The sequence below is a fragment of the Daucus carota genome, chromosome 2 (assembly GCF_001625215.2).
Source record: "Daucus carota subsp. sativus chromosome 2, DH1 v3.0, whole genome shotgun sequence".
Classification (NCBI taxonomy): domain Eukaryota; kingdom Viridiplantae; phylum Streptophyta; class Magnoliopsida; order Apiales; family Apiaceae; genus Daucus; species Daucus carota.
Genome location: NC_030382.2, coordinates 50,956,028 through 50,974,827, shown reverse-complemented (window position 1 = coordinate 50,974,827; position 18,800 = coordinate 50,956,028). Strand labels below are relative to the sequence as shown.

The window sequence follows — 18,800 nt, the reverse complement described above, 5'->3', positions numbered from 1 at the left end:
TATTTATATAATATATTAAGGAGTTTAAACATTAGTGTCGAGGAACTATAAAAAAGAGGGGAGATATAACTATGTGTGTGTAATTTGGCCAAGTATTTTTTTTTATATCCATACATGCCCGTGAAAGTTCAATCATCAATATATATCATATATATATATAAAGGAGGATGCGGGTGTCTCTAGAATTGCTCGATTCAGTCTTCTGATTTTTCTTAAATTTGGGATATAAACTATAATTATAATTCGAAAAATCAGGTTTAAGAATTCTAAAAGTGATATTATTCTTTTCTTATTGAACTCTGGCGTCTCAAGAATTCCAAAAGTTAATACAATTCTTTATATATATAAAGGAGGATGCGGGTGTCTCTAGAATTGCTCGATTCAGTCTTCTGATTTTTCTTAAATTTGGGATATAAACTATAATTATAATTCGAAAAATCAGGTTTAAGAATTCTAAAAGTGATATTATTCTTTTCTTATTGAACTCTGGCGTCTCAAGAATTCCAAAAGTTAATACAATTCTTTTTTTTTATTCAAAAGATAATACAATTATTTTCTTATCTAAGAATCTTAAAAAGAGTAGGATTATATTTATTTAAACTAACAATCATAGATAAAATACAATTTATATTTAAGATTTGTAAGGTAATACGTACAATTTTTATCTTCAAATTAGTCTTATATTTTTTTAAAATTTTGTATAGAAAATAAAGGATTGTAAAGATAATAATCATTAAAAAAAAGGATGCGGGTGTCTCTAGAATGCTTCGATTCAGTCTTCCAATTTTTCTTAAATTTCGGATAAAAAATATAATTATGATTCAAAAAATCAGGTTTAAGAATTCTAAAAGTGATATTATTCTTTTCTTATTGAACTCTGGCGTCTCAAGAATTCCAAAAGTTAATACAATTCTTTTTTTTTTTTGGATTCCAAAGATAATACAATTCTTTTTTTATCTAAGAACCTTAAAAAGAGTAGGATTATATTTATTTAAACTAACAATCATAGATAAAATACAATTTATATTTAAGATTTGTAAGGTAATACGTACAATTTTTATCTTCAATTCAATCTTATATTTTTTTTAAATTTCGTATGGAAAATAAAGGATTGTAAAGATAATAATCATTAAAAAAAATTAGAACCATAAAAGAATGATAATTTCTAAGTAATAAATAAGAATCATAAAATAAAAATAATTAACAAAAAAATAGGATATATAATATAGGAATCATATATTGATTTTATAATAATGTAAATGATTCTTGATTAGTATTGTGTTTGACGGGCACGGGAGACGGCCCAAACCAATTTTTATCTAAATAATAATAAATTTTCAATTAGTATTATGTTTGACGGGAATGTGGTAAGGTAATACGTACAATTTTTATTTTCAATTTGGTCTTATATTTTTTTTTAAACTCTGTATAGAAAATAAGGGATTGTAAAGATAATAATCATTAAAAAAAACTAATAGCAAAAAAATTAGAACTATAAAAGAATAATAATTTTTAAGTAATAAATAGGAATCATAAAATAAAAATAATTAAAAAAAATAGGATATATAAAATAGGAATCATATATTAATTTTATAATAATGTAAATGATTCTTAATTAGTATTGTGTTTGACGGGAACGGGAGGCGGCCCAAATCAATTATTATCTAAATAATAATAAATTTTCAATTAGTATTTTGTTTGATGGAAAAGTATCTAAATTATAAGTTTTGTTATTGGTATTGTGTTTGAGCGGCTCAAACTAATTTTGATCTAAATTAATATATTTAATTTTATCAAAAAAATAATAATTATGGATTAATATTGTCTTTGACGGGAAGGGGGGTTCGAGTTAATTTTATTATTAGTATTGTATTTGACAGGATGACCACTTAAACAAATTTTTATACTAATTATAATATTTTATATTTGTGATATGTTTAACGGGAAGATGATTCATAATAATTTTTATGCTATTATAATACTGATTTATATCAAAATTTATCACGCCGCCGCGAAGACCGGCTATTTTCACTTAGTTAATGAATACCACATGATCAATCTCGAATTTTGATCAAATAATATATTAGATAAATCAATATTAAAATGAACCTCTTGTATACATATTATGGTGATGTGTTAGTTTGAGTTGTTTAAGAAATTGTTCATATACTAGCTCAAATCGGGTATTATAAATATCATTATTTAATTTTTAAAACAAATTTATATTTACAAACTTATAAAATCAAATATCAAATATATTTTAAAGAATTTAAATTTAGATTTAAGTTAAAACCAAAATAATAATTTTAATTATATATATATATATATTATTACGCTAGTTTGTGTAAAATTTATCTTAATTATTCAAAAATAACCTTTTAAACCGAATTATTTTAATTATCACCATAACAAATACTGTACTCTATTTTTTCGACCCATCCCAATCCTAATCAGATTAGGAAAATTTTAATGCTAATCCGCAAGAACAGCGAATATACAAATACAGTCCAGCAAAACCCCTGTCAAAAAAACGAAAACGAGGCCAAGCTTGAAGTTTGAATCGGGTCGGGTCCGAGTAGTTGTAATCCTTCCTCTTGCTCTTCTTTACGTCGGCGCCGCCGCTCCCACGGTACTTCTCTCTCTATCTTCTTTTACGTCGCCTATACGACTCAGTTTAAATCTAAACCTTATAGTTTCGTGTTGCTAATTTCAGTTGTTATGACTTTAGAGCAAATATATATGAGTTATGACCATGTTTTCTTAACTATCTTAGCATTTATACTTATCATTTGTCTATTTGTATTGCAAGATTTTTCCCATATGCTTTAGTGTTTAGTTTTCCGAAATTGGGTACCGGGAAATTTTTATAAATATTCACCAGCCTATCACTGATTACCGATTGCTACTTAACCCTATTATATTATTTCGAAGACGAAGATGACCTGTTTGTCATTGCTTTCTTGAGACAACCAATGCAGCTTTCTAGTTTATTTTCTCTGATGGGATTCATTCTGTGGAAATGCAAAAAGTTAAAGTTAAACCAAATATCGATTATGCATCATAGATAGATATATTTTTACATTTGAACTATGACTTTTTTAATCTATAACCAAACGTTTATCTAATTCCCCCTTAGCACATCCCGAAAAGCATGTCGAGGCAACAAAGTTAAACTAAGCTGGTTATAGGGTTCCCGTTAGGCTACAGGCAAGGACCACAGTTGCTGACATATATGCAGAAATGACCCTGTGTACTGCAATCTGCTCTATTTTTTTTAAAATGATTGAAAAAGACATATACTCTTGGATACAGAGCTAGGCAGGAAGTATATAGCATCTTGTACCTTTTTTTTGAGCGACAAGCCACCATTAGTGATAAGAAAGCTTAGGATAAAGACCACAACAGGCAGCTTCCCCTCCTCCCTTAACATCCTCAATTTATCACGGAAGAATGACCGTGTGACCAAAAGACAAGCTCAGCACAAGCAACACTCCTTAGAGTATGCAAAGCATTGTCTCAAAGTCTGAAGCATTATTAAAGGTGACAAGTTTTAGAAACTTGTTAGTGCTTGCTGTCTCCATATAAATCAAGCATCCTCGATATATCTCAAACCTTTTCAGTCTCAGATCCTTTAAGGGAAAGCAAAACAGACTACAAAGGTATCTTAGTAGCATGGTTGATCTCTGCCATGTATGATTTTGAGTTTAAAGATCGCTTGGAAGTTAGACATTAGATTCTACATAAATATAATGTATAGTAACCAGAGAAATAAAGGGAAAGAGAAATTGTTTGATAATGGACTCCTCAAGGACAACTGTAAATTCTTGCTTGTTTTGAGGTGGAGGCCCGCAGTATTATTATATTGATAAAACAACTCCTCTGAAGATTTGACAGAAACTTTAAAGTGGTTCGCTAACAGTTATATTCGACGTCCACTATTACCAAAACCCGTCCTACCGATCATAACATGGTTTACAGAATTACAGGATCAACTAGTTGCAGCTTCACTCCAGTTGGAACACCCACTGGAGGTGGTGGCAAAGCTAATGATCCACCTAGATCCTGGATGAAAAATCGAACAAATAATATTTGATGTCCAACTCTTGTGGTGCTTAATGTATAGATGAGAAGAGAGGAAATGTAGTGAAGTGTGGAGTGTTCATAAGAAATGAAGTGTAATTGTATTATATGGTACTCTACAAAAAACAAGTGCAAGCCACTTCTGGTTTTTTTGTTTGCAGAACAGGAGTTGTGGTCGAACTGTACAAAGCTGCAAAAGGTGATGGTTGAAGCGGACGTTTGTAGACAAAGGTGGTTTGTGTCCAAAAGTATATACTTAGATGGTTAAATAGTGCATAAGCCTGAATATAATCACTCAAGCACCTCATCTGTAAAGTCTATAGGTAATACTAGGTTATTGAGATATGAAATTAGGAAGCATTAGCATCTTACATTAGGAGATTCTAAACATGTTCTTAGTAGCTGCAATATAGGATCCTTTTAAATTGGAAAAGATATGTAGGCCATAACGCTGCTTACAATCTTACTAAGATTTAATAATTTCATATATGTGAGTTTTTTTTTCCATAATGTAATTCATGAGCTACACACATTTTCCTTGAAGTATGTACTATTACCGCATTTTACAGCTTAGGACTAATCTCAGCTCATTTATTTTGATACCTGTACTATATTAATTCTGTCACTTTGACCTATGATATGAACCTGCTGAACCTTGATTTGAAGTTCTGTAAACTTTGTTAATAGTGTACTCGACATCAGCAGACTCTATGATACAAGACAACTCCATCGTGTAGGTACTGTATTCATCTTACGATGGCCTTAAAGTTTAGGTAATAATTATTTCTGAAATCAATTGGAGTAGTAAGCTGAGACACAGAGAGTAAGGTAATTCTCTTATGTGTGGAGTTTCAACATAAGTAGTATGTAGGACAAAATTTTGAGTCAAGAATTTAGGAACAAATAATAAGAACAACAATGAGAAGATTTGGTAGACTTGCTCACTGATTATGAATATATAATGTGTAGACTCGAAGAGATTTCTTTTTATTTTTTAAAAATTAAATTTCTATCACGCATGAAGATTCTATTAATACTATTATAACCATACCCTAATTGACTGAAGGATAAAGATGATACAGTATGGAGTATGACCAGATTATCTGTCTTTATGATGTTAAGTTTTTGCCAAGCTACTATATTTGCAGTATTAATTATTGAATATATTTTTACATCAACTTGTGCAAAATTCGGTATACAGTAATCCCATCTCTTAAGAAATCTAGAAAATGTTTGTCTTGAGTTTCATTCTTCATCAAGGCATCATCTAATTTTTGGATTTCTTGAAGTATATTATTCCCTATTTGAAAAAGTTACTCCCTCTGTCCCATTTAATTCTATACGTTTCTTTTTCACTGCTCGACACGCACTTCAATGCTCATATAAAACATAGTTCTATAACTTGTTTTTAAAATTTTCTTTTTCTGAATAAAAATATAACATTTGAACTTTTATTCAAAAAAGAAAAATCTTAAAAATAAGTTATAAAACTATACTTTACGAGAGCATTAAAGTCCGTGCCGCGTCCCCGTCCCCCAATGTATATAACTCAGGGGGACGGAGGGAGTACATTTTATGCAGTTCCTATCTTGTCTGGAAGTTCAGTGTTTTTAGGCAGCAAGCATACATAAATGCGAAAAAAACTGGAAATCCAACCAAGATTATAGCCACTTTCCCCATGAAATCCGGGTCATATCCGAAATGCTCTTCCATATATGCCTTGACAGTTGGATGAGGTAATGTGATCGTTTGGACTGTTTCGGTCACATCACCAAATTGTGACACTATCAATCCGTAAACAGTCCATGCCATTGGACATATGTAGTAATACCATATCCAATACTTCGGGATTTTCTGATTTCAAAATGGGAATAAGAAGAGAAAGGAATAAAGTTAATATTGAGAGGTTGTCCCCTTGTTACAACTAAATAGGGTAATAAATAGAAGGACTTACTGGTTTGGGGATGTAGAAACCAGAGAAAAGATTGAAGAGCGAAAAGAAAGTACTTGAAACTATTGCTGCTAGTTGAGGGTTTGGCGTGATGGACACTGTCATCATTCCGTAGTATATGAAGTAGAGAAATGTAAAAAAGTTGATGAAGAAGAACCAGCAGACTTTGGTGACAGTCCCTTCAAATCCAACCATAGGATACACTATTATAGTATAACATATTGTTTGAATATACACATATGGTATTTCCACACATACCTGCATCAGTTTCATAAAAAAATTCTGTTAACAAGGTGAACAAAGTTTCTGACCGTATAGGTAGAACTAAACTTGACTGGAATTCTGAATGTATATTGAATACTAAAAATGCAATGTTGATTATTACATGTGCACCTACACATACGTATTGCAGTTTATTGTTTTTTCTAAAATATGCAAATTACTATTAGCTGCATAATAGGTTTTACTTGCATTAACTTTTTTCAAGCACAACAGTGTCTTTATACTGTCATGTGTTCACCTGTGCCATGGCATATGGTATTGAAGAGTACATTCCTGCAGCTCTTTCTCGATAAAACACTGTTCTTTCTACAGCTACCATCGGCTGTACTGTCAAGCAATTATTTATTCCAATAAACAGCATAGAATTATACATGGATCCAATGATTCTGGTGAGCTGCTCGTGGCTACTTTTCCTAGATGATTGACATAAAATGAAGAATTAGCATGCGAGAAGGGACAAGGATACTATTTTAGCATTTTAGTTATCATTACTAGCTTGTAAACCTTGCAATGCACGGGCCATGATGTTTATATTAATATTTATATTTTTAATTGGATAAATAAATTAATAAATGGAAATATGTTTATTTTTATAGTTATTTTGAAGGTTATTAATAGTAGTTAATATCTTGTAATATTTTTTTAAAATTGGATTATCATTTAATAAATGCAAGTAAAATAATGTACAATTACCAAAAAATTTATAGTTTAAAACTTCAAATTTAAATAGGTAATTAGATTGCAGTTATGTTATTATATGTGTGTGTGTGTGTGTGTGTGTGTGTGTGACATTGTTCCATTGAGAACCATCTTATATGAAGTCTTGTAGAGAACCATTTGGTTCTACTTTTTATATGGAATATTACTAAGCATAATGTATTAATAGAATAATGTACTAGAGTAAGAGTTGAGACAGACCTTTCACCAACTTTCCAGAAAACTGTCCCAACAATAAGTGCACTAGTCAAGGTGAAAAAGTATCGAACAAGGTTATAATCAGGACTTCTCCAATAGCTAACCCATTGTTTCCATAAGCAGGACTCCAGTTGCTTCCATGTAGACTGAGGATATTTGGTAGGGAAGTGAAGGTCATTAGCTCCTGGAGAAGGTTTAGACAGCTGCTCAACTAGAACCTTATTTCTTCTGCTCATTGTTACACGTATCTCTCAGAGCTTCAACATGATACCTCATATACAATGCTATTAGAGTATAAGTTATATACTTACTGGTATAATGCTGATGATTTGTAGTGTCTGGCAAAGTCAACCCCAAGACGGTGTTCTGTAGCGACCGAACTTACTTCAAGCATCCATGTCGCTGGATTGTATTCTTCTTTTATTTTTGGCACCCCGGTAATCTCCTGTAGTAGGTGGTGAAACTCTTACTTTTCTTAAGGTAGAAAAACAAAAGAAAGTTTAAAACTATCACATGGTTTATTAAGTGATTATAAAGAAGACCAGTACCTCAAAATATCTGATTACTGTATGAGAGTTTCTGCCCAGCGGTCCATGGTAGATCACTTGTCCTCTGCTCTTAAGAAGAAGCAACTGATGCAAAATATGATATCAGGAACACTGTGGGCTGAGAGAGCTAAAATGCTAAATACAAAAGTTTTCACTGTTACCTCATCAAATGCTTCAAAGATGTCAATACTAGGCTGATGAATTGTGCAAACAACAGTTCTCCCAGTGTCCACTGTGTTTCTAACTGTACGCATTACAATTGCTGCTGCTCTGGCATCAAGACCAGAAGTTGGTTCATCCATAAATATGATTGATGGATTAGCAACAAGCTCCACAGCTATTGTCAATCTCTTTCTTTGTTCTGTTGACAAACCAGTGATCCCTGGAAGGCCCACAATAGCGTCCTTCAGATTGTCTAGTTCCACCAGACTGATTACTTCATCTATAAACATCTTTGAAAAATCAGAAAATAGTTAGTGTAGTCTACAATCTCTATCCCCTTTTATGTTGGAATTGTAAGATTAAATCATTGTGTTCTTACCATCTTTTCTTCCTTGCTTACTTCTGTAGGTAGCCGCAGGAAGGCCGAGTAAATTAAAGACTCATGAACTGTAACTTGAGGTGAGTGGATATCATTTTGTTCACAGTATCCGGATATTCGAGCAAAAGTTTCTTGTCTTTTAGGAAATCCAGAAATCCTAATATCACCTTCAATATGCCCTCCTGTCTTCCTTCCCGATAGAACGTCCAATAATGTTGTCTTTCCAGCCCCAGTAACTCCCATTAGCGCTGTTAGAACTCCAGGCTTAAATGCACCAGTAACTTTCTCAAGTAATTGGAGCTTATCTTCTTTCATTCCTTTTTCCTTCATTATCTTTCGAAATAAAATAAATTGTTTCCATTAGAGAAGCGGACTATTAGAGTTGAATGATAGTTATCTAGTAAAAGTTGCCTAAACTAACAGTTACATATAAGAACTTTAAAGTGGAAACTAGTCATGGTAGTTTGCGCCCATGTAGGTTCTCACGTGACTCTGTGTGTGTGTGTGAGAGAGAGAGAGAGAGGGTGGGGGGGGGGGGGGGGGGGGGAGTGGAAGAGGATAGAGAGAGAAAGAGAGAGGGAGAAAGGGAGGGAGGGAGAGGTCAAACCGGTGGCATATCCACAAAGTAACTTATGGCATTGAAGGACATGTTAAGTGCTGTGAATGGAAGGACCATTCCTCTCTTGGGATTAACAGCATGCACGCCCTCAAGGCTTGAATCTTGTCTGCTTGCTTCTTTGAAATTGGATCCGTTAATTTGTTGGATTGCGATTTCTCCTATAACAAATCAGCTCATGTAAGCAAATACAGTTTTACTTTAACCTGTTCTGTATCAGATAGAGATTCATTTTTTTTACTTGGGATGTTTCCAGAACTGGATCTAGGATTTGGGAGTAACTCGATTTGATGGTTTCTTGATTCATCGTTTCCTGTCACTTTAGATATTGTTGCTTGTCTATGATCAGTAGCTGGTATAGTAACAAAAGCACTTGTCAGCTACTACAATGGTGAATTTAGGCAATCCGTTAAATTATACAGAAACTCATTTCTTACGATTTCTCAAAAAGGTCAGAGCGAAGGTGAAAAGTATGTTGAAAAGAATTGCGAATCCGAGGAGAGCAGCTGCAGATACCCAAACCCAATTTGGGTTTGCACTGAAGTTGAAACTCTTTAACACTGCCACTCCCAAGCTGGTAACATTATCTGAAGCCTGTGTAGTATGCGTCAGCTTAGGAACTTCCATTATGACATTGACAAATTATATCAATATTGTTAAGTTGATAGTAGTCTATCATATACAAGTGAAAGCATAGTAGGAAGTGCTTACCATTTTGTTGGTCCACCTTGGGGAAAGCATCTCATTACTAGCCAGGGAACTAAAAGCGTAAGGTATAGGTGAAAACCAGTATGCCCAGTCTAACCAATTTGGAATTTCGTCTGTCATATAGTTGAAGATCATTGTAAGTTGAGATTTATTTTATTAAAGAAATATACCTGTATCTTGGTTTACTCTGACACAAGAACTAGTTTTTTGTAACAAGAAGCGAACTTGATTATCTAATCTATAGATTGGCAGCTCAACATATTTAATATTGTACTGGATCAGGTTACCATTAGTAATATAAATTTTTTACGACTTATTGAATTTTACGTTTTAGTAATCGGAAAACTGATAATTCAACTCAATACCTGTTGACGACAAGAGAATTAACTTACGTGTTCATTTTACATAAGTATCTGGGTTGGTATTCAAATCTATATGTGAGATGTTGATATCTTTTAGAATGTAGCATTCTATTTTATTGTTGCTTGTCCTTTCTAGTGAATCCATCTTTAATTATATGGTCTCTAAATTATTTACTTATCTATTCTGTCGACATAGGACATGATCATTTGCAGATATCATTATCAACCTCGTGGAAGGATGAAACCCAAAAGAAATAGTAGTAGCAGAGCGAGACTTCCACCAGTGTTTGCCACGACGTTGGTTCTACCCACTCCACAAACAACCCTAAATGACCCAGCAGCCATCTGTTGGATTAGAAATACCAAGAACAGTTGGGTGAAGAACCTGAAAAGTTAACACACACACCAGATAAATCGTCCTTTTCTTGTAGCAAATGTTAGGGCAGCTTGACTAAATAAAATTACCCCACATAGAAAATTTTACTTATGTAAAACCTATTGGAACTTGTTTGTAGATGGGGGGCATTTACTCTAAAGTTACCTGCTAGCTTCAGGGGCAAATCCAATGGTGTAATAGGTTACTGCCAACCAAACTGTAGATTCTAATAAAGATACTGGAATATTTAGCACAAAGGTTGGAAGTGTAACGGTCCACAGTGGGTAGAACAGATGGTCTCTTTGCTTGAAGAACACAGGAAGTCGCTGCATGATGATTGCAAGTTCTGAAAAACCAGTAAACATATTGCTCATTATTACAAATGTAAGAGCGCCAATATAAGCTGCACCGTCATCCTCATTCCTAGTGTATGATGTAGTCCTCATAAACACTGTTGCAGTGATGAACGCTAGAATTATTACGTGGACCAGCTTGAATGCGTAGATAAAAGAATTCCTTTTGAATAGTAACCATTCTCGGCCAAATATGGTCTTCAACAGCTCCTTCTGAGAAACCAAATCTTTCTTAAACACAAGAGCACCCTTTTGCATTCTATCCTTGTCATATTTTACACACAACTCATCTGCAAGTCTCAAGCCTACATGAAAACTTTCGAATCGAGCTGCAAATTCAACGACGGATATGTATTTATAAGTTTGAGTTCTGTCAGCCCAGTAATGCTCTTGATTCTTCTTCGAGGTAACCTGAATCCAACAAATATCTTCAGACCATGCCTGAACTGATATAATATAAAGCAGTTCTGGATTTAAAGTGAAGAACCAGGTACACCAGTTTCCTCTGTAACAGTTTTTTGCGTAATTATGTCCAGTGAACTTTTCTCTAGCACATATGTTGCATACTTGTTTGCATAATTATATATTATGTAGTTAATATATTTCTTTGGATTGGATGCATATCCATACAGTAAACAATCTTCTGCATATGGTCAACTATTTAATGACACTTTTGTTGGTAATGATTACAATAACACATTGTTACTTACTTCTTGCAAATAGTCAGCAATTCCTTTTCGCTCTGGACACTTGAATCCACAGCTCTCGAAGAAATCGATGACATGCTCTCGTGGGCCCTGATAGACAATTTGCCCCTCTGATAAGAGAATGATATCGTCAAAGAGATTGAATATCTCTGGGTCTGGCTGAAGGAGGGAAATTAACACTGTAGCTTCTGTCTGGTGGACAATCTGCTGCAAGCATTTCACTATCTGAAATGCTGTGGAGCTGTCAAGGCCTGTGGATATGTCGTCCATAAATAGAGTCTTTGTTGGCCCAACAATCATCTCTCCTGTAAGTACATTTTATAAGATGAACTAAACAATATTTGAAGTTTGAACATCTGTAATTGCTTGTTCTTTTTAATGAAATGATGCACACTGGTTAAGCAAGCAAAATTTCACAATGTGTGTGTGTGTGTGTGTGTGTGTGTGTGTGTGTGTGTGTGTGTGTGTTGAACATTGTTGTGTACGAGGTGTTAGTTTACCCTGTGAATTATGACAAAAATCTGAACGCATATAAATTTCCTGAATTTTGACAAGAACATTCTGAAGAAACTGTTAACTTTTAAGCACAATCTAACTCCAGGCAAGTTGGTTAGGTGAACTCTTTTCTGCTTTAGCAACAGTGACTACTTAAATAAGCATCATCCTTTTCTTAGAAATTAGTCATCATTTAGTACATTGTTGATTAGCTCTGATGTCACTTTTTGAAATTAGTAGCAATTAGATCCTTTCAAACTGTTGTCGAAATTTAGGGATAATACAAAGGAAATGGGAAGAAATTGACCTATAGTGACTCTCTTTTTCTCGCCCCCTGATATTCCTCGGTGCATTTCATTCCCCACAATAGTGTCTCGGCATTTATCAAGTCCCAAGATCTGTAGTAGTCGGTAGTAAGAAGACATAGTTACATATACTTTTTATATATATTAGGACGTTTTGTTGGGAAGTATAAAAAGTCCCAACACATTTAAGCAAGTTTATCTAATATTTATTTAAACAAAAGTGTCCCAACTTACTTTTAGAGTATACTCTGTAATAAAACAGTTTTCAACTCCTCCTGTTGCTGTTTGCTTTGACAGTCAAAAGTTTAACAATACAAAGTCAATAAAAAGCAATTGCACTTGGAAAATTACCGTATGTTTTCCCTTAGGAATAGCATGACTAAATATAGTACCTTCATGAAATAAGAAACCTCAGGATCAGGAACTATCCCAGCTTCCTTTTCCTTCCTTTCAAGCTCAGTTAGGAGTTCTACAATTTTTTTATAGTGATCAATTTCCATAATATCAACTGAAATATTTACCTACTAGCAGATGAATTGTAGTGATAAATGAGGCTGATAATGTGAAGGACTTCATTTGCAAGCTTAATAAAGTACCATATCGTGGTCCAACACCCTGGCACCTGGAAGAAAAATTTAAGGTCTCTTTTACGGTCATTTGTCCGTCATGAATATCAGTCTGGCTAATGTATGATGATGTTTTCTGTGGCACAAATTCGTCCAGTCTATACCCATTGTAAGTGATTTCGCCTGTAACCTGTAGCAAGGAATGTGTGGTACAAAAATAAGAGCTTTTTTATACAGTTTTCAAAAATGTTTGACAAATCTGTATATCGAGACAAGTCATTAGGAATTTTTTTTAACCAAGACATAAAGAGGTATGAAAAAAAGGAGATTGTAACTAACTTTTAAGGTAGAGTTCAGCATGCCAGCAAGAGCCAATAAGAGGGTTGTTTTCCCAGAAGAAGGTGGGCCTAGTAGGAGTGTCATCCTGTCACAACATTTGAAAATTTTGAGGGGATTCACTAATATCTGTCGATATATTTATCAATCTTAGTATAGTCGATCTTTGCATGCATCTTGTTCATATGTATGTTTATCGATATATGTATTTAAGTGTATGCCAATACCTTGCTGGTTTAATGATGCCACTTGCATCTTTTAGAATCATGTGTTTTGCTTGCCCTGCTAATTTAATCCCAAGGCAGCCACTCAGGGCTGATTCGGCAACATTCCAAGCAACATTTGGCAAGGTGGGAAGTGCTCGATCTCCGATCAAGCAATTGCCTTCCACACTTAAATTCTGAAACCTGACTTCTACTTTTGGCAAGTCAATCCCTGCTCTACACCAACTCATGCCAAATCGAGTTAATAAAGGTAGTAGGAATTTGCTGTCATATATACATACGTAATGGTATCAAAGTCTACATCCTATCAGTGATTGAGTAAAGCACTTACTTGTCCATCCGTGTTCTAATCTTTCTCAAGAACTTATCATTGTCTTCCTCTGGAATCTCAAAGAACTTGTCAATAAATATTTTTCCATCATGGGTATTCATCTCTTTGTGCACCACTGCATCATTTTCGTCGTCTTTCTTTACACTAGTATGTTGAACTGTTTTACTAACTGTTGTTTTGGAGGATCCAAATGTGTCCTCCATATTACAGTTTGCCATCCTCAGTCCCTGAGTATATATATGTCAATCTTTTTTTCTCTGTCTCTCCAGCGATGATCATTCGCTGGATCCACACTATATATACATGCATCTACATCAATATCACTTTATATTTCTTGCTTCCATAGAGGCCAACAAGCCATTTGTTTTCTTCTTTGATGTGATTGATTATTCGAGTTTTAATGTTTGCATTTCATTATTATATTTTTAGTGACATGTTTATCACCATAAGAAACCAGATTGTAGTCATATTTATAATATTGAGAATGTGTTACAGAATAAAAGTTAAAATTGCTTGCAGAGAATACCTTGTTAAGTTCACCCCCAAAATTTTTTCTTCAGCTTATCTGTATACATAGTCGATGTGCGTAAATGTATCATTCATCTTAAAAGTAATGATCCAAATATTATCTCAACTAACATTGGTCTTCTATAATATCATATTGCTGTTTTATAGTAATTTTAGGACATGTCATTCGAGTCAATTATGTGTGTACAAAAAGAAAGACAAATTGTTGTTCTAAAATTCAGCCAGCTAGCTAAATTGCACTTGCTTTATCTCCCACAAGTTCTGATTCAGTAATATCTGGTTCCCTGTCTAGTGTCGTAATGCTTTGTTAACCACACCAATATTCCTTATCTTTTTGTAAGAAGATTGAAGTTATTTTATTTTTTCGTTTGTCAATAGATGTTTGTCTGGAATGGAGTGCTGGTAAAAATTGGATGTCTCCTCGTTAACAATGTCCAGAATCTGCATTCTTGTTTGATGTGACACTGGGAAATATAATATTTGAACTTGATACAAAGAAGAAAAGTTATAACGACATAAACAGGTTAGCTTCCTTTGATACATGTCAAGTATATTTTACAGTCTTCATGAGATATTTGAATTTACATTAAGGGTTATTTATCTTATAGCCCTTACAGTATCCGTTTCTGTACACATAAGCCCTCAAAGTTTGAAAATCTACCTCCATGCCTTATATGTTTCACATTTGTACACCATGACCCTTTTTTATAATTTAATTATATAAATATTCTTCACTGCAGGATAGAAAATAAAGCTCAATTAATACAGTTTGCAAAATAAAATGGCAGGACACCCAACAACTTTTTTCGGGGAAGGAAATTTATTTGGAGTCATACATATGTTTTACGGTGAAGGGAATATTTACAAGAAACATTTGAAAAAAGGGTCAGGTTGTACAAATGAAAAACATTAAAGCTTGAAGGTATGGAAGCACGTATTTTAATTTTGAGGTTTTGTGCACAACACAAATATTGTTAGGGCTAAATGTAAATAACCTTTAATTTTATGCCTTCGCACTACTACCTTCTTCCAACTTCATTTAGAGCATTAGACTATGCTGGCAATGGATTTCATTATACATAAATATGTTTATTATATAACTTACCTCCACTCTTGCAGAAGTGGTTATTTCGGAATAAACATGTGAAGATCTCAACAACACCTGCATCATGAAGGTAGGAGAGATTATTTCCCCCTGACTTTAGGAATGATGTGTTACTATGTTAAGCTTTGGGATATAATTTGCCAGTTGTCTGCTCCTATTTTTTTTTTATTCCTTTAATTTTTTCATAATCTTCCTGCAAAAGTTTTTCCCAAAATATACTGTGACTCTATTTGATTGATTCAACTTGCAGGAATTTAGATTTGTTTGGTCCAAATGATGCACCGGAATGTGTTTTTGTTATAGGTCCAAAGTGTTTAACGTACTTATCACATTTCTATAGAATGCTAGATACATGTTGAATTGTAATTTTATATATATGACATTCAATGTCGAATAAGAGTAATAGAAATATGAGATACTCCTATTTGAACCGACCAATACTGACAAATGAAAACTAATCTCAACTCTATTTTAATACGAGGGTATATGCTTAAGCGAATGTAATTTGACATTATCTTCAAGTACTAAGATCCCAGAACTTGTTCGTGTATGGTTGTTAAACCCTTGAGATTGGAGAATACTTTCTTAGTATGCAACAAGCTCCTCCATAATTTTATCTTCCCTTTGTCTTTTTGTTTATGACTTTCAATATCCGCATAACCATATTTTGTGCCGAATAACTAGCTTGGTTATAACTAAATATACATAATTTTGATCAGTTTGGGTATGTCCATATTAGCATCCGGAAGAGAGAATATATTTGTCTTGATCAGTTATCCGAAAGTCATTGTTGATCGTTCGGCCTTTACAAAGTCAGTTTATTTTTCGTATTGGAGTATATCCAATATTAAAAAATGCCTATTTTTTCTGTACGCTCGTCAGGTAACTTTATTATAAATTAGTTCATTCGGTCGGTGTTTTGAATAACAAATAAACATGTTAAATATATTATGTAATATATCGAATGGAGCCAAATTATTAAACATGATATTATATTCCAAGTACGGTTCATTAATAGACAGTTCTAATTCTAATGGTTGCAAAGTTTAGAAACCGACTCATATGGGAGCTGTTTGCAAACATATTATCTATTTTATTTTCAACTTGTGATTATTATTTAAAAAATGAAAAAAGTCGGGCACTTCAAAAATTGTTTTCAATTTTTATCTTAAAGCTCCTACAAAAATGCATTTATATTTGTACTTATCGGTATGTGTATTTTATATTGGTTTAATATGAATATTTATTTATTTTTGTTTTATGAAGAGAAATATGAGCTTGAGTTTGACTTGTTTCAAATCGAAAAGTCGTAAATTATCAAATTTGTTATGGATGTTCAAAGTTTATTGAATAACTAAAATGATTAATAAATAGAAGTAGCCGAGTTTAATTAATTTCATGAGAAATATAGCAACTGCACCGTTCTGCCTTCCTGGTGCAGCTCTGTCCTGTATATGATTTCTTGCGGTAAAAATAAAATAATAATAAATAAAATCAATCTTTTGATGCGCTGCGTATTACTTATTAGAAACTAAAAAACGGATTCAGTCGCTTACGATTTAGGAACTAAAATCACGAATTTTTTATAGAAGATTATGAAAGTTATATGTGTTCCGAAGAATATCGTTAAATATATTATTACATAAAACAGATTCTGCTTGCGGAATTTGTATATTTATTTGAGGTTCTCAATAAAATGGTGGTTCCTCTGCTAAATTCATGTATAACAGAAATAAGATCTCTCAAAAATTGACCAGCCTGCAACTCTGAACTTTAAATTTTCTTAGTTAAGGTAGCTATAGTCATTTCCTTCTTCCAATCATGTGAGAAAATATTGATGATTATTATCTTAATTAATTACAAATAAATTATGTTTGCTTCTTCAGATCCTTGTAGAATTTTCGTATAAACTCCTCAGCAGCCTCATCCACGCAACTTTCCTCCTCATGCACTTCACCTATACGGTAAAGCGAGTCCGGTATCCTCCCCACCGGACTCCTGACCACCTCATGATCACTTTGCAGCATCTCCAGCGCCTTCCTCACCGCGACATTCACACTCATCTCGTCGCCATCTTCCAATGTAGGCGTGGCATGAGCACATGAGAAGAAGCGGTGACTGGTGCTGCCATTGCGCCTGCTGTGAAGGCGAAAGAGAGGCGTGTCACTGCAGCTGAATATGTACTCTCCAGGTAAAACAGAGAGTTGCTGTTGGCTGTCTGCGATAGTCATCTTGTCATGTTGGTTAAACATGAGGCTCTGAAAGGCCTTTCGGGCTAGCTTGCCGCGCTTCAGCATCATTTTGATATCGAGCATGATTTTTTTGTGGGATTTATCTTTACGGAACATGAAATACAATGCACGTACCATGCTCCATACTCTTTTAGCTGCCATTGCTCCACTTTCTTCCATTTAATTTCCTTTAGTTTTGAGATGAATGATTGAATTTTTTTATTTTTTTTGTGTATGCAGAAAGCTGAGGGGGAGGAGAGGAAAGTATATAAAGGCAAGAAAAGGTGCAAAACAGCACCTCATTTCGAAAGCAAACCCTAGGGTAGTGCTTTTGTGTGTGACCAAACTTTAAATATTTAACTCTTCTCGTGCATGCTCAATTATCAATCATGGAATTGTGACTCAACACGTTCAACCCGGACAATTGTTTAACTCCGAAAAAAACTTGATCGAATAATTTGTAAATGAAAATACGAAGATATAAATATCAAATTCCATCGAATAATATATATTTATGAAATTCTACCACCTTTAGTTGGTTTGGACTGGCTCCGACAAAATATATGAATGATTGATTGATTGATGATTAATGAGCAATGAGTGTAATTAACATCAATTGGAATTTTCCCCATCAGTGTCTATATGATAAATGTTTCAAAAAAAAAAAAAATTAAGTTATTTGTAATAGAAGTATAGAAATGTCATCATTTTTATTACACTAGTAATTTGTCGTCTCCATTCTCGTTATATGCCATTCATAATTTATTTACTTTTTAATTTCTGATTCTCATTAGGTTACAGTGCCAATTGCCAAACGCCCCAAAATTGGTTCGAATCTGACGACACGTAATTGATTGTAGTAATAGCAAACTGATGAGCTGTTTATTTTCTTACTTTTTGGTTTTTGCTAAATGTTGAAAATAATGTGGTGTGTGATTGGATACAAGTTTGTTGCACTCAATGCGAATAAATTATTTATTTTTTTGTACGCACTAAGCAGAATGTCGTGCCCCAAATACAGCCCATCGTAATTTCTGTTACGGTGGGGCAATTTTAGTGGCCTAAAAACTGTACTACTAGCATGAGAACTATACGTTCAAAGCTTGTAAGAGATATTTTCATAAAGCTCATTTTGGAAAAAGATATTCTTTCACGTATTAAAATACTAATCTTATTTTAATATTTAACCAATGATCGGATTTTAATCAATAATTACACATTTTATAATTAAAAACTTTCA

At 33.5% G+C, this 18,800-nt stretch overlaps 1 protein-coding gene and 1 long non-coding RNA gene across 22 annotated transcripts; one reads left to right on the top strand and one right to left on the bottom strand.

The window, feature by feature from the left end:
- Nucleotides 1–2,436: 2,436 nt before the first annotated feature.
- Nucleotides 2,437–17,704, top strand: LOC108209028 (uncharacterized). 20 transcript variants are annotated; one of them, XR_010289157.1, is made up of 10 exons: nt 2,438–2,629; nt 5,662–7,421; nt 7,564–7,665; nt 8,347–8,397; nt 10,200–11,222; nt 11,456–11,746; nt 12,771–13,615; nt 14,603–14,747; nt 15,344–15,399; nt 15,580–15,828. It is a non-coding gene; the product is annotated as an uncharacterized LOC108209028 (long non-coding RNA). The 20 variants fall into 20 exon arrangements; XR_010289154.1 differs by having other exon boundaries at nt 5,662–7,472; XR_010289156.1 differs by having other exon boundaries at nt 2,439–2,629; nt 5,662–5,816; nt 7,352–7,421; nt 7,564–8,397.
- LOC108207724 (ABC transporter G family member 29) lies at nt 5,235–14,075 on the bottom strand. Of its 2 annotated transcripts, XM_064088028.1 has the most exons (22): nt 13,697–14,074; nt 13,369–13,581; nt 13,145–13,229; nt 12,836–12,995; nt 12,632–12,708; nt 12,474–12,527; nt 12,242–12,332; nt 11,443–11,744; nt 10,545–11,143; nt 10,231–10,388; nt 9,645–9,754; nt 9,371–9,527; nt 9,175–9,285; nt 8,925–9,094; nt 8,318–8,650; nt 7,938–8,228; nt 7,777–7,860; nt 7,540–7,673; nt 7,232–7,456; nt 6,552–6,726; nt 6,035–6,289; nt 5,235–5,934 (listed from the first exon to the last, which is right to left on the bottom strand). In XM_064088028.1, the coding sequence occupies exons 1-22, from the start codon at nt 13,912–13,914 to the stop codon at nt 5,665–5,667; spliced, it is 4,272 nt and encodes a 1,423-aa protein (XP_063944098.1). In that variant the 5' UTR covers nt 13,915–14,074; the 3' UTR covers nt 5,235–5,664. The 2 variants fall into 2 exon arrangements, with proteins under 2 accessions (XP_063944098.1, XP_063944099.1); XM_064088029.1 differs by lacking the exon at nt 5,235–5,934 and having other exon boundaries at nt 6,073–6,210; nt 13,697–14,075.
- Nucleotides 17,705–18,800: the final 1,096 nt, after the last annotated feature.